Source organism: Heterodontus francisci, chromosome 8, assembly GCF_036365525.1.
Source record: "Heterodontus francisci isolate sHetFra1 chromosome 8, sHetFra1.hap1, whole genome shotgun sequence".
NCBI lineage: Eukaryota > Metazoa > Chordata > Chondrichthyes > Heterodontiformes > Heterodontidae > Heterodontus > Heterodontus francisci.
In genome coordinates this window covers 49,823,156-49,836,582 of record NC_090378.1, presented here as the reverse complement: position 1 = coordinate 49,836,582, position 13,427 = coordinate 49,823,156, and the positions used below count along the sequence as shown (strand labels likewise).

Below are 13,427 nucleotides of genomic sequence, written 5' to 3'. Positions count from 1 at the left end.
ATGTGCTGTTGTCCAGCATCAACAATCCCTCGTAATGCAGCCTTGCCTGCCTTTTATCTCTTCAGAATATAAATATCCTAACCATTAACACAGCTTTGATGCACTTTAACATCCATAATGATACATATTGATTCAGTTCAATTTTCACAGAATACAGCATCTTCAATCCTTGCTGAAGACAATCAAGCATCCCACGTTGAATAGCCTAATTCTTATTCCATCTTTTGTGAGCATGCAGATGTGGGATGGAGTGGGTGAGATTCTGTTGATCTAAAAGAAAAATAAGACTTGCGTTTATATAGCACTTTTCACGACCACCAGACATTCCAAAGTGCTTTACAGCTAATAAAGTAATTTTGAAAGGCTGCGTTTGCTGACAACGCTACCACTAGGTGGTGCTGCAGTAGCAAATGCAGCATGTGCCACTAAAACGTCACAGTCTGCGACTTCAGGCAGCTGCCAGGACTAAAGATGGCACTGCTCAAATAATCACACGAAGGCAACCTAACTAACACATGGCAGCACACAATGGCTGGAGAGAGAGAGAGAAAGAGCGAGCGAGCGGGCCGGGGGTGGGTGGGGTGGGGGGGGGGAGCGGAGCGGGCCGGGGAGGGGGCGAGCGAGCGGGCTGGGGACAGGCGGGGGAGTGGAGCGGCCGGAGAGATCAGAGCGGCTGGAGAGAGCAGCGGGGTGGGGGAGCAGAGCGGCCGAAGAGAGCAGCGGGGTTGCGGGGGGGGGAGCGGAGCGGCTGGAGAGCGTGGCGAGGGGGGGTACGGAGCAGCCGGAGAGAGTGGGGAGGGAGGAGGAGTACGTTTTTCTGCGCATGCACCATATACTTGCAACAGCAAAAGACGTACCGGCTGGTCCCCACACCTGGCGACACCAAGGTCTTCGGCCGCTCGCTCCCCGCGGCTCTCTACGGCCTCTCGCTTCCGGCCCCCGCCATCCAGCTGTTCCCTCCAGCCCAAGATCCCCCATCCAGCTGCGCTCTTCCCTACTTCTCAACTGTACTGCAGGCATTCCAGCTGTCTGGTCCCTCCCTTTTGCATCCCCTTCTTCAGGCAGTTCTGAATTTAACTCCCTCCCACTACCCCCCACCAACCCCCCTCTCCCCCCACCCCCCGCTCCCACCCCAAGGACCACAGTTGAATATCTGAAGTGCAGTTGCAAAGTCGGGAAAAGTATCATCAAACACCTCAACAATTCCGTGTTTAATTATTGAGAAATGTTATTAAGTACATGAAGCATTCGAGGCACTGCTGTGCATGGATACATGAGTGTTGTGTCGCCAGCATTCCCGTGAGACAGACAGGCCAAGTCTCTGCTATGCAGAACTAAAGAGATTGTTCCTGGACAGCCTTGCGGTGAATGAACGCTTGGCTCTCTATTCCACTACTGTATTGTCCATGTGAAGAAGGCAAAGTCACAAGAGTCTGAGCTCAGTCTATTCTTGGTGAATGTTGCCCAAGTGCATCCCAATGTGCACTCCCACTTCATCCAATATCGTGACAAGCTCCGCAGCATGATCCAGTTGCCTTCGTTGCTTGAATGCTGACCTTAAGTCTCAAGGATTGTTTTCTCGACGGCATGTTTTACATGAAAAGAAATAAAGAAAGAAAATCAGTGTCAGAGTTCCCTCCCTCCAGTGAAATTACTGTTGAGCTTTCTGTTCTGCGGTAAAGGCATGTACTGATAACACCGCCAATGAATCACTTAGTACCCACCTCAGCTGTAGGAGTCAGGATGATGTAACTGCCCCTATCTCGTGATGGTTCAATGCTGCTCTCAGGGACAACATGAATGATGTGAGGGTGTTGGAAAAAGAAGCACATTTCTTTTGGACTATGAACATTTAGCCCAGCTGTTCCCTGCTAGTGGTTATGCTACTCCTACGCCTTCCCATACGCGCCCATTTAATCCTGCCTACTACTATCAGCATCACCTTCCATTTCTTTCGCTCTTATCTACCTTTGCCTTAAAGCAACATTGGGGATAGAGAACGTGGTGGCTGCACTCCCACCTCACCAGTTGTGTACGCAGCAAGAGCATTCACATTCGTGCTACCACGGGACACGGCATGCTTGTTTCTTTTAGTGCTCAGTCTCTTCTTGCTGAATGTTCCCCAAGTGCTTGATCCCTTTGGACGCCCTCTCTGCTTGACAGGCAGCAGCTGGCAATTGCGGGGTCTCACAAGGCTCTGCATGGTTGTTTCAAGGGCGGATGGGGAAACATGTGGCTGTGTGTCCACGTGCACTGCTCTGATGGGTGCAGGAACAGGTGGTTGTGTGCCCATATGCACTGCTCTGATGGGTGCAGGAACAGGTGGCTGTGTGCCCATATGCACTGCTCTGATGGGTGCAGGAACAGGTGGCTGAATATCAGTGTCCATCGGTACGGTGATTGGCTCTGCCAGTGTGACTGAACAGCAAGGAGAGGGTCCCGCAGGTGGGGGAAGTGGAGCTGTGAACAGGCAGGCGTACGTATGGTCCATCAGCTCATTAGACCAGGGGGTATAACGTTCAGCATCCATGGATTGTGGCACGCGACTGATGTCCAGCTCGTGGCCACCTCCATCCAAAGGTGCCTCCAGGCAAATTGTTGACCACACGGGAAACATGAGATAAGAAATACAGAGGCACTCCATAGAAACTTTACAGAAAAGAAAGTGACCGTCTAGATGGAAAGCTGCTCGCTGGACTGGAGCACATGTACTGCCTGCACACAGCCCCAGACAATGGAAAGGATTTTAGTGCAGTGCACTGGACTGGAGCACATGCAGTGCCCCAGACAATGGAAATGTTTTCAGAGCAACTTACAACAGCAGAGCAACTTACCTTGGAGCAATCTCCTCTTTCTAATAAAAATGAAGCAGACTGAAATCTCCAAAACGACTAAATAATCGTGATAAAATGCCAGAAAATGCCCGACGAAACCTCTCCTCCTTCCACTTTCAGAAACTCGTGCCGATGCTTGACACATGCGTGAATATCCGAAGGTTGACGCATGTGTGAATACCCGTTGGCGTTGCATTGCTGTACGCGTAAAGCACATGTGCAGAGGCCGACCGGGCGCGTTGCCCGAAGATGCACACGTCATGTGATGATGTCATCGGCGCATGCACTAACCAGTCCTGGCAAGTCCGAATGCAGCGCACACGCAGAGAGCAGGAGCCCATCTGTGCATGTGCGCACCTTGGCGCAGCCTGATGACGTCAGTGGCCAGCTGCGTTGTCAGGAATCACTATGATTTTGAAATGTAGTCATTGTTGTAATGTAGGAAACGCAGCAGCCAACTTGTGCATAACAAACTCCCACAAATAGCAATGTGATAATGACCAGATAATCTGTTTTTGTGATGTTGATTGAGGGTTAAATATTGGCCAGGGCAACGGGGATAACTCACCTGCTCTTCTTCAAATTAGTGCCACTAGTTCTTTTACATCCAGCTGAGATGGCAGACACGGCCTCAGTTTTAACACCTCATCCAAAAGACAGCACCTCTGACAGTGCAGCATTCCCTCAGTACTGAAATGGAGTGTCAGCCTTGAATTTTGTGCTCAAGTCCTGGAGTGGGACTTGAATCCAAAACATTTTGACTCAGCGGCAAGAGTGCTACCAATGGAACCAAGGCTGGCATCAGGTTGTGGCATGTAGGTTGTGATGCGATTACTGACAACATTTCGTCTAACTTGTTTATCAAATGGTTGTTTGTTTGTAGTAGTAAACAATCAAGGATGGAAGAAGACTGACTTACTTTTAAAGTATTAGTGGACTTCTATTTTCAGTTCTACTAAACTATGAACATTGATATAACATGCGTGTTTCTGGTTTGTTATTAACCCACTGTTAATAGGGTTTGAAGATTTGAAACTCCTTTCCAATAAATCAACTCCTCATTTAATATGTGTTCATATGGCATTATAAATAGAGGTTATTTTGAAAATATTTATTTTATTCAAATTGAGTTTTACGCGTCTCACCTTTTATTCAATAAAGCAAACTCATTCGTAGAACCTTAGAATCATAGATTGGTTACAACGCAGAAGGAGGCCATTCTGTCTGTCATGTCCATGTCTGCTTTCTGCAAGGGAAACTCAGCTAGTCCCGCTGCCCCACCCGTTCCCCGCAACCCTGCAATATTTTCCTCTTTAGTTGCTTATCCAATTTCCTTTGAAAGCCATGATTGAATCTGCCTTCACTACACTCTCAGGCAGTGCATTCCAGATCCTAACTACTTGCTGCGTGAAAATGTTTTCCCTCGTGCTAATGTTAAATTGGTATCCTCTGGCTTTTGACACTTCCGCCAATAGGAACAGTTTCTCTCTATCTACTCTGTCGAGACCCCTCATGATTTTGAATACCTCCATCAAATCTCCTCTCAAAACGGGATCAGGAACCTGTCTCCGGATGATTTCCGTGTCCCGACCCTGTGCCTCAGCTGTGTCGCTCTTGCGACGTGACCTTCAAATGTTAATGCCCTAATTGGGCAGGAGTTGAGCTAGGCACCTAATTAGTGGTGCCAAGTGTCTGCAGGAGAAGGGAGCTGCCTGCCTGGCGCCTGAAGCAGAGGCAAAGGCAAGAGGCAGCCATGATGTGGCCTGCCGCTGCTTTGCAGAGGAGAGCAGGCAGCTCCTCAGAAGGGCCAGCAGAATGAACAGGTGAGGCAGCAGTTCCAGACTGAAAAAAACCCAAAATGCTCTGTGCTAGGCCAGGAGAAAAAATTTCTTCCTCAAACAAAGTTATTTCCCTGCCCACTGCGAGCCTGACTGCTGCGTACTATCGTGCAGCAGACTGGCTGGGCTTGCCGGATTGCTCTTTAAAAATCATGGTGTGGACCCCCACCCCTTAATAGGAGGTGAGCGGCTTCCCCGTTCCCTCCCCACCCCCGTCCTCACATTAAAAATCGAGGACTGTCCCAGAGACGTCAGGTTCCGAGGACAACCTTCGGGACTGCGATTTTTAAATTGACCCCACAGCCCTTTCAACATCTGGTCCTGTGTGTCTAAATGCAGAAGAGTCTTGAGCCAAATTAATTATTTGCTCTTTTTTTTTTAGAGTTTTTAACTTTGACAGGTATACAACCCAAGATCAAACTTTAAAAAAAAAATCTTTTCTTGCACATTCTGTTTCAGTATTGGGGCTTTGGTGGGACTGTCTATAGCAGCGGTGGTTCTCCTAGCTTTCGTCATCACAGTTTGTGTTCTGTGCTACCTTTTCATCTGCACTAAACCACAGTCCAGGCTGGATACTGGATTAGATTTGCAAACACCAGGTAAGTTGACTTTATTTGAAGATGATCATATATATGTTTGACTTTGTACCTGCTACTAATACACCAAGCAGGTTATTACATAACAACCTTACAGGTTCTTTGCAAACACTTTGAACAAGTAGCCACAGGCTCCCATTGGATAAACTGTAAATCTGATACAATTGCATAGTGCTCTTTTTTTTATTCGTTCTTGGTAAGTGAGCATCACTGGCAAAGTCAGCATTTATTGCCCTTCCCTTATTGCCCTTGAGAAGGTGGTGGTGAGCTGCCTTCTTGAACCGCTGCAGTCCATGTGGGGTAGGTACACCCACAGTGCTGTTACGGAGGAAGTTCCAAGATTTTGACCCAGTGACAGTTAAGGAACGGCAATGTAGTTCCAACTCAAAATGGTGTGTGGTTTGGAGGGAAACTTGCAGGTGGAGGTGTTCCCAAGCGTCTGCTGCCCTTATCCTTCCAGGTGGTAGAGGTCATGGCTTTGGAAGGTGCTGTTGAAGGAGCTTTGGCAAGTTGCTGCAGTGCATCTTGTAGCTGGTACACACTGCTGCCACTGTGCGTCGGTGGTGGAGGAAGTGAATGTTTGTTTGTGGCTGGGATACCGATCAAGTGGGCTGCTTTGTCCTGGACGGTGTCGGGCTTCTTGAGTGTTGTTGGAGCTGCACCCATCCAACCATCATCTTCTCCAGGACCTGAAGTGGCCTGTAGGCATCCTTCAGATCCTACATGCTGCCTCGGGCAAACATTTGGTCTCAAGCTGTCTTACCTCAGGCTTCTTTCAAGTGTTGGATTCTCTTCCAGATATCCTCTGATCTCAAGCTCACATCCAGCCCTCCTCAAGGTCCAGGCTACTTCCAGGTCTGGAGCTGTCTCCCAGGCTGCCTTTACATCCTGAGCTTTTCTCCAGGCTGTTTCCAGGTCCTGGACTCTACTCAAGGCCATCCTTCAGATTTAAGGTTTTTTTGCATTAGGTCAATGAAAGATGCAAAATGGAGATAAATCATGAGGTGACCTGAATGTTTGAAAACATGACACACCAGTATTTCTGATTGTGGTTTTTGGTTCTAATATCTTAAGTGAAGAATACAGTAAATTTTATTGCAAAATACTGGCACTGTACCAAATAAAGGGTGGAATTTTATGTGACCCTGACTGGGAGGGAAATAGGAAACATTGGGTCAATGGCCTGACGTAATCCTACTTCTGGGCAATCTTGCAGAGGCTGGTATCATGCTGGCAATGGCTACTCGCCTGGCAGCAGCAGGTAGCCAATTAGAAGGCTAATTAGGGGGATGGGGAGGACTCTGCCAGAATCTTCCTGGCGTTGGTGCAGCCTCCCGCTGAGTGCTGAGACTGGCAGCTCAATGGAGGCAGCCTCCCAGCTGCAGGCCGGGTGGCCACTGGAGCCAAAGACACCATGCCCCAGTGACGGGGCTGGGGACAGGAAAGTCCGCACCTGTGGTCCTAATGACTCCACCAGAGGAGTTTCCCCTCTGCTTTGAGGGGCCTACCTGCTTCATCCCTCATCATTTTAAAATTTGATGCATGCCTCCAAGGGCGCCTCTGTGTTGAGGCGTCCTTGTGCTCTCCTTGCTGTCGGTGGGGCTGCTGGCCTTCCAATGTTGCAGGCCCTCTGATTGGTGTAATTGGAGATTGAAGATTGGGCAGGCGAGTGGAACTCATAGACCATTGGGGTCGGGACCCGCGTTTGTCCCTGATCGATGAAAACTTTCAAGGGTGGTAAAATTATGCCCAAAGTGCAAGCACCAGAGAGTCAGGAGGAGAGGCAGAGGCCTGCCACCTGGGGAAGGCCTGCCCCTCGATTCTCTGTCGCCGACCTCGAGGTTTTCCTGGAGGCTGTGAGGCAGGAGGGGTCGTCCTCTTTCTGGAGGGTGGAAGAAGAAGGCCACCCAGCCAAACTAAGCTGGCATGGATTGAGGTGGCTGGACAGTCAGCAGCAGAAGTGTAGAGGAACTGGGTGCAGTGCTGTAAACGTTTCAATGACCTTATTCGCTCAGGCAGGTTGAGTGCAACCTCTGACCCTGATGACAGACCTCTGGGTATTCAACCTCCAGCAGACATGCCAGCTGAGGAGCCTAAGGGTGCATGCTGCTCCTGAACATGGGAGTAATTTGTGCCCAGGGTAATCACTGACTCCCCAGCAAGGCCCAGAGCCCTAGCACTGTTGAGGAATTGTCAGCACTGATACACACAACTTCTAAATGAGCCACTGACATTGTTCACTGAGCTCAGCAGTGCCTTATCTCTCTCTCTTTTGTCCTTGCAGGGGAAGAGGGCTCACAATTCCCTAGAAAGGGGTTCTAACAGGAGGAGGAATGCCACATCTGCACATCGTCACTGCCATAGAAAAGGCAGCCATGGAGATTGCAATGTTGGCCCCACAGGAGGAAGTCGGGGAAGGAGAGATGGGCATTCCTGGTGGAGAAGGTGAATGCCAGAGTCCTATGACAGCACGGGGCACTCACAAGAAACCAAGACAACTGAGCCAGCAACGTCACATCTGACAAGCACAATCTCCTCCAGCACAGATACACTCACATCAATGGGTCCTCACATGCTATTAGATAGCGTAGCACTGGGTGAAGAACACATCACGAGCGAGCAGGCTAAGGTGAGAGGCAGAGGCAGCTGTGGCCGTCCCCCTCGGAGGATAGAGGACAGCCATATCTAGCTGGGAGCAGATGCAGGGCCTCAGGAGTCACAAAAACGGAGGCTCTACTTAGATAAGAAGCAACATGCCACGTGTCAAAGATTTCTGAGGCAGTGTGGGGTCATAAGATGAGAATGGAGGAGTCCATTCTGCTCATTTGTGCTGCCATGGCTCAGGGCTTTGAACGTGTGAGCTCCTCCATTGACAGAGTGGCCCACCTCCTGGAGAGCCAAATGTAGCAGCACTCTGACTGGATGCAGGAACAGTACACTAACATGCACAGAATGCATGGAACGCTCTGTAGTATTGACTGGTCAGTGCAAAGATGTTTGAAGTGGATGCCAGTTGCTTCCCAACTGATGCTCCCTTCCAACACTCACAGGGCACCCTTATCATCGACCTCCTTGGCCCCTTTGACTGAGGGACCATCTATTCAGTCGGGCCCTGTGACGGAAGTTGCCCCTGCATTGATACCTGTGCAGCAGCCTCTAGAGGTGCTCCCCCGGCACCTCCATGACGCGGACCTCCATGTGCAGCTCAGCCACAAGCGGAGACAAGTGAGCAAGCCACCTCCACCTCAATCGAGGCCACAAGGGGAGCACCACGTAGAAGTGGCTGAGAGTGGAGACCTCCTCATTGGGCAGAGCATGGAGTGGTTCAGTGGAGTTTGTTTCACTTGTAAATGTGCACTTTTCACTTTCCGAACACAATATAAATATTGACACATGACACCAGACATGTGAGCTTCCATTCTTTAATGGAAAAGAGGGAAGAGGTGTTTGAAGGGAAGCAAAGGTGTTTGAAGGAGGACAGTGAGACCTCTGGACGGATCTGCATCATTCATTGTAAGTAAGAGTGAATGTATTCAAGGCTGAGTCTTCAATGGTATTGATCTCACAGGCAGCTCGAAGTGAGTTCCAGACCATGCTATCCTCCTGGGGTAGAATGGCTCAGCTGAAACGTGCCTGGATCAGATGATGCCAGATGTTAACGGCACCTTGACAAGACCCTTGAGTCCTCTGCTAAACCCTGCCATGTCCCTTTACAGCTGGGGCACCTCTGTGTTCTGCATCTTCCTCTGATAAGCTGTGCTGTTCCAGGGTCACACTCAGTTCAAGGTCCACTCCTCTCTGGAGGCTCATGTTATGGAGAGCACAGCAGACCACCACAATGCGCAAGACCCTTGCATGAGTGTACTGCAGGGCACCACCTGACCGGTCCAGGCACCAGAACCGCAATTTCAGAATCCCAATGCCCTGCTCAATGGTGGTCCTTGTGAGCAGATGGATTTGGTTGTAGCATCTTTGAGGCTCCATCTTGGGGTCACGTAAAGAGGTGAGTAGCCATCTCTTCAAGGGATAACCCTTGTCCCTTAGAATCCATTGGCGGAGTTTGGGGGTTGGAATGAAGAGCTGCAGCACCCTAGACAGCCAGAGGATGAAGGAGTCATGGCAGCTGCCAGGAAAGTGAGCACACACATGCTGGAAGCTCTTGTTATGGTCGCAGACCAGCTGAATGTTGAGGGAGTGGAGGCCCTTCCTGTTGACAACGTGCCTTGATGGCCATGTGGGTACAATTGATGATGCCCTGAACCTGTATTCACAGCAAAAAGCTTGGCCATATTGGACATATTCCCCATCATGCTCTGCGACAAAACACACTGGAATGAAAACAAAATCTCCTGCTTAAATTGCAGTCTTTCTAAAATAAACCCATTGGACTTGCTGAGCTGAGAGACGAAAACAAATGCTAGCTGGAAAAACAATAGAGATAATACTGGCCAGCGAGAGACGCTAATGTTTTGAACTTATGAATACTAGGCCTTGGAAAGATGGTACAGCTTAGATAAGATGAAGCACAAAGTTGCAGCAAAATACAAACATCTTTTTCTCGAAGATTAACTCAAGAGGCTTCACATAATGGAAAATTACTGGAGAAAGTGAAAGATGGACAACTTTCTGGATGGATTTAAATCATAGTTTAAACAAAGGGCGCAGAATATAATTGGGTATTATGCTTTTAAAAGAAGTTTCATGGGACAACATGGCCGGTCAATATAGTAAACCAACTCCATTCTCTGAAAAAGAGTATAAAAGGTTGTAAACATTGGAGATCTTGGCTGCAGTTGCAAGAGACTAGAACTGCAGTCGAGGGAAGGAGAAAACCCAATCAAGAGAAGCTGGCCACTTTTGTGATTATGTGACGAAGTTTACTGGTGACATATTTGAGCGTTCTAATGGTAGATAATGTTGAAGCATTTATTTGCTGGGAGTAGACTAACAAAGCAGTTTATTATTATTCTCTATTCTCTTGTTTCTTAACCTGTCAAATCTGTAATCATTTTTGTAACCATTTTAATTTTCCTGTAGAATCTAAATTCTAAATCTGTAATCGTGGGGACACATAAATTAACCCCATTAAGCATAACAACCTTTCAATGAGTCATCAATTTGTTCTCTTGTAATTCATGTGTCAAAATGAACTATAAGTTTGGGTGTTTTCAATTCCTACACACACACCTGGGGGAATCCAGCGATGGAGGCAAAACCCACTGCTCTTTGTGCCTGCGAGGCCTATCTGTCTTAAATGGGATGTAATGTCCAGCTTTCGCAAACAGAGCATCAGTGACCTGCAAGATGCAGTGGTATACAGCCGCAGGCAAAACGCCACTAAGGTCTGCAGCTGATCCTTGGAAGGAATCAGAGATGAAGATGTTCAAGGGCACAGTGACATTGATGGTGTCTGGCAAGGCATGGGGAGCAGTGCTGTGACGTGTGAGGTCTTCCACCACGAGGGCTCAAATCTCTGTGACCATCTGCCTGGATAGGCATAGTCTCCGGTGGCACTGATTCTCCGACATGTCCAGATAGCTTTGTCTTTGGCAGTAGATCCTATGCTGAGGGTACAGCCTTTGTTGCCTTCCTGCCCCTCATCCCTCTCCTCTGTCCTCCTCATCCCCGGGGCTCTGCGTCTGCTACTGAGGTTGTTAATCCTCATTGCCACTGGACCCAGTATCTGAGAATCATGCTCCCATTACCAGCTGCTGCCTTCCTTGTGCTCAACTGGACTCCCAATAAGGTCTGGAAGCCTAACTCCCTCCTCTTATGGCTCCATGATGTCAGGAGGGTCATGGCTGAATGCATACAGACCACTTTCCCTGCAACCTGTGCACACCTGATAGACTGTGTACCAAAGGCTGAGTGTCCCTCCATGTCATGCTCCCTTTTATGGGCTCATGCACCTGATCTGTCCCTAATCCAGCATGCAACCCATGCTCCCACCAAAATCCCAAACTAGCCCTTAGCGAACTGACAATGAGCTTGTTAACTGGATTAAATGGCCTCATTGTCAAATCGGGTGGGTTTCCAGGGCCCACTTTCCACCATCCTGAGGAAAATTGCTGGTGGCTGGAACAGTGACATGAAACCAGCACACTGGCCGGTGCTGCTATATTTAGCACCTGCTTGCTTCTGTTCCCGCCCCCATTGGGACCTAAAAATCCTGCTCAATGTTTCAGGTCTATGACCTTTTGTCAGAACTGGAAAAATTAAGAGATGTAACAGTTTTAAGCAAGTCCAGAGGCAGGAAAAGGGGGACGGGAAGAAAGAACAAAAGAGAAGGTTTGTGATAGGTAGAAGGCAGGAGAGATTAAATGACAAAAGGGATGATGATGCAAGGCAAAAGGGATGGTAATGGACAAGTGAAATAAAACAAAGATGGGTCTAAAGGAGGTGTAAATGGAAGTAGCAAAATCATTACCAACAGCTGCTGTCCAAAGAAATGGGATCAGAGGTTATGATTTGAAAATGTTGAGTCTGGTAGGCCATTGAACACCTAATTGAAAGGTGAAGTGCTGTTCCTTGAGTTTAAATTGAGTTTTGTTTCTTTACTTGTCCGCTGCTTGCTACCTGCTCTGTTACTGTATGCCACAGGTCCCCTATAGATGGCATCAAATTCAAAGTGACTCTGGAATAGAGGAAATCTATGCTCTAGAGCCCGCTAAATTCTTGTGGTCAGCTTTTATCAAGGTCAGCAGTGATTGCTGTCTCTAAACCACTGACTGTAAAATACAGGCCATTATTAGGACAGATATCAGGAAAGACTCCCTCATGGATTGAGTGACCAATATAAGGATGAAACTTCCAGATGGAGTGCTGGAGGCAAAAACCATGGAAAACTTAGAAAAAGCAACTGAATGCAATCTCGGGATGAATTAATTATCTTTTGATCTTATTGATGCTTGTGTAAAAACAATAATCATAGGAATATTGTGTGTGTGATCTTTTTCATGGATTCCATTAATTATGATCTCCTTTACAAAAAATGTTAGGCAATTTTCTGATCTGCACCTTCTTTTCTGGATGTCCTGGATGGAGTTTACACTTGAGTTCATGCACTTGCCTCACAAGTAATCACACAGCCACTTCATTCATTGCAGAGACAATTAGTGTTACTTTCACCATCCCAGGAACTGTCACACAGTGCAGGAAGATGTTCAATGACCTCACAAAGGTCATAAAGGTAAGTCTAGGTACTGGTACCAGAACACATCTATTGTATTGCTGTCACTCCTTACTGTTCATATTCAGCACCTGTTCATATTCAGAACCTCTCAAAATGCTCAAACACCATGTTAACTAATAACCATTGTGCCAACATCCATAACCTGGCACAGGACTTCTCCTAGTCTTCAAGGCTATCTCAGAAACTGTTTAACCATTTATATGGCTCTTTTATTTTTTTCTGCAGGTACTGAACAAATTTTAGAAATCCCTAATCAGTCCACTGGGCCAAGTACAATTAGAAAGCAGTTTCAGAGTCGGAGATTAGATTGCGACAATCAGGCACCTGAACCTGACAGACTGTTCCAGAGATGTTTCATGGCTACTGTCACAACCATTAACATACAAGGTTCCTCCTGAAGTTCTAGCTATTCTGTTTTGGAATTTGCCAAAATAAATTGCTGTATGAGTTGTGTGTGTGCAATTGTCTTACAATATAAAACTGTTTCAGATTGTGGTTACAAGCAACCTTATTAAAACATTTTTGAAAGTGACTGCTACAGGTTTTATGGGGGGGGGGGGGGGGGGGGAATGTCTTTGTGGTCATAAACAGTGAGTTTTAGACAACGAAAGGAAGATTAGCGAATGAGGAGAGACATCATTTACAGCCTAGGGTTTTCCACTAGCAACTATAATGCTTCAAAAGAGGATTCAAAAGAGGCTAAGAAAATAGAGGAGCAAGATATAAGTTTTTGGCTGATGACTTCAGTTATTTTCATTTCTTTTCAATTCCCTCCGAAGTTGCAGATATTCAGATTGGTCTGGGAGAGGGGTGAGCTGAGTTCTGATAAACCTGGAATTTTGTGTCACAATTCTGATCATAAGAAAGTCTATTTTTTTATATCCATGTACAAAGAAATTTCAATTTTTGTTATGACCATGGCTAGTATTTGGCTTGAAATATGTAAGATTCTGTAGACATGATGCAT

General features: G+C 47.4%; 1 protein-coding gene across 1 annotated transcript in view; it reads left to right on the top strand.

The window, feature by feature from the left end:
- Positions 1-12,858, top strand: part of LOC137372519 (protein shisa-like-2A) — a 36,622-nt gene extending 23,764 nt beyond the window's left edge. The window contains exons 2-3 of the mRNA XM_068036401.1: positions 5,132-5,271; positions 12,686-12,858. Of these exons, the coding sequence (XP_067892502.1) occupies positions 5,132-5,271; positions 12,686-12,858 (313 nt within the window). The remainder of the gene's footprint in view (positions 1-5,131; positions 5,272-12,685) is intronic.
- The last annotated feature ends 569 nt before the right edge of the window (positions 12,859-13,427 follow it).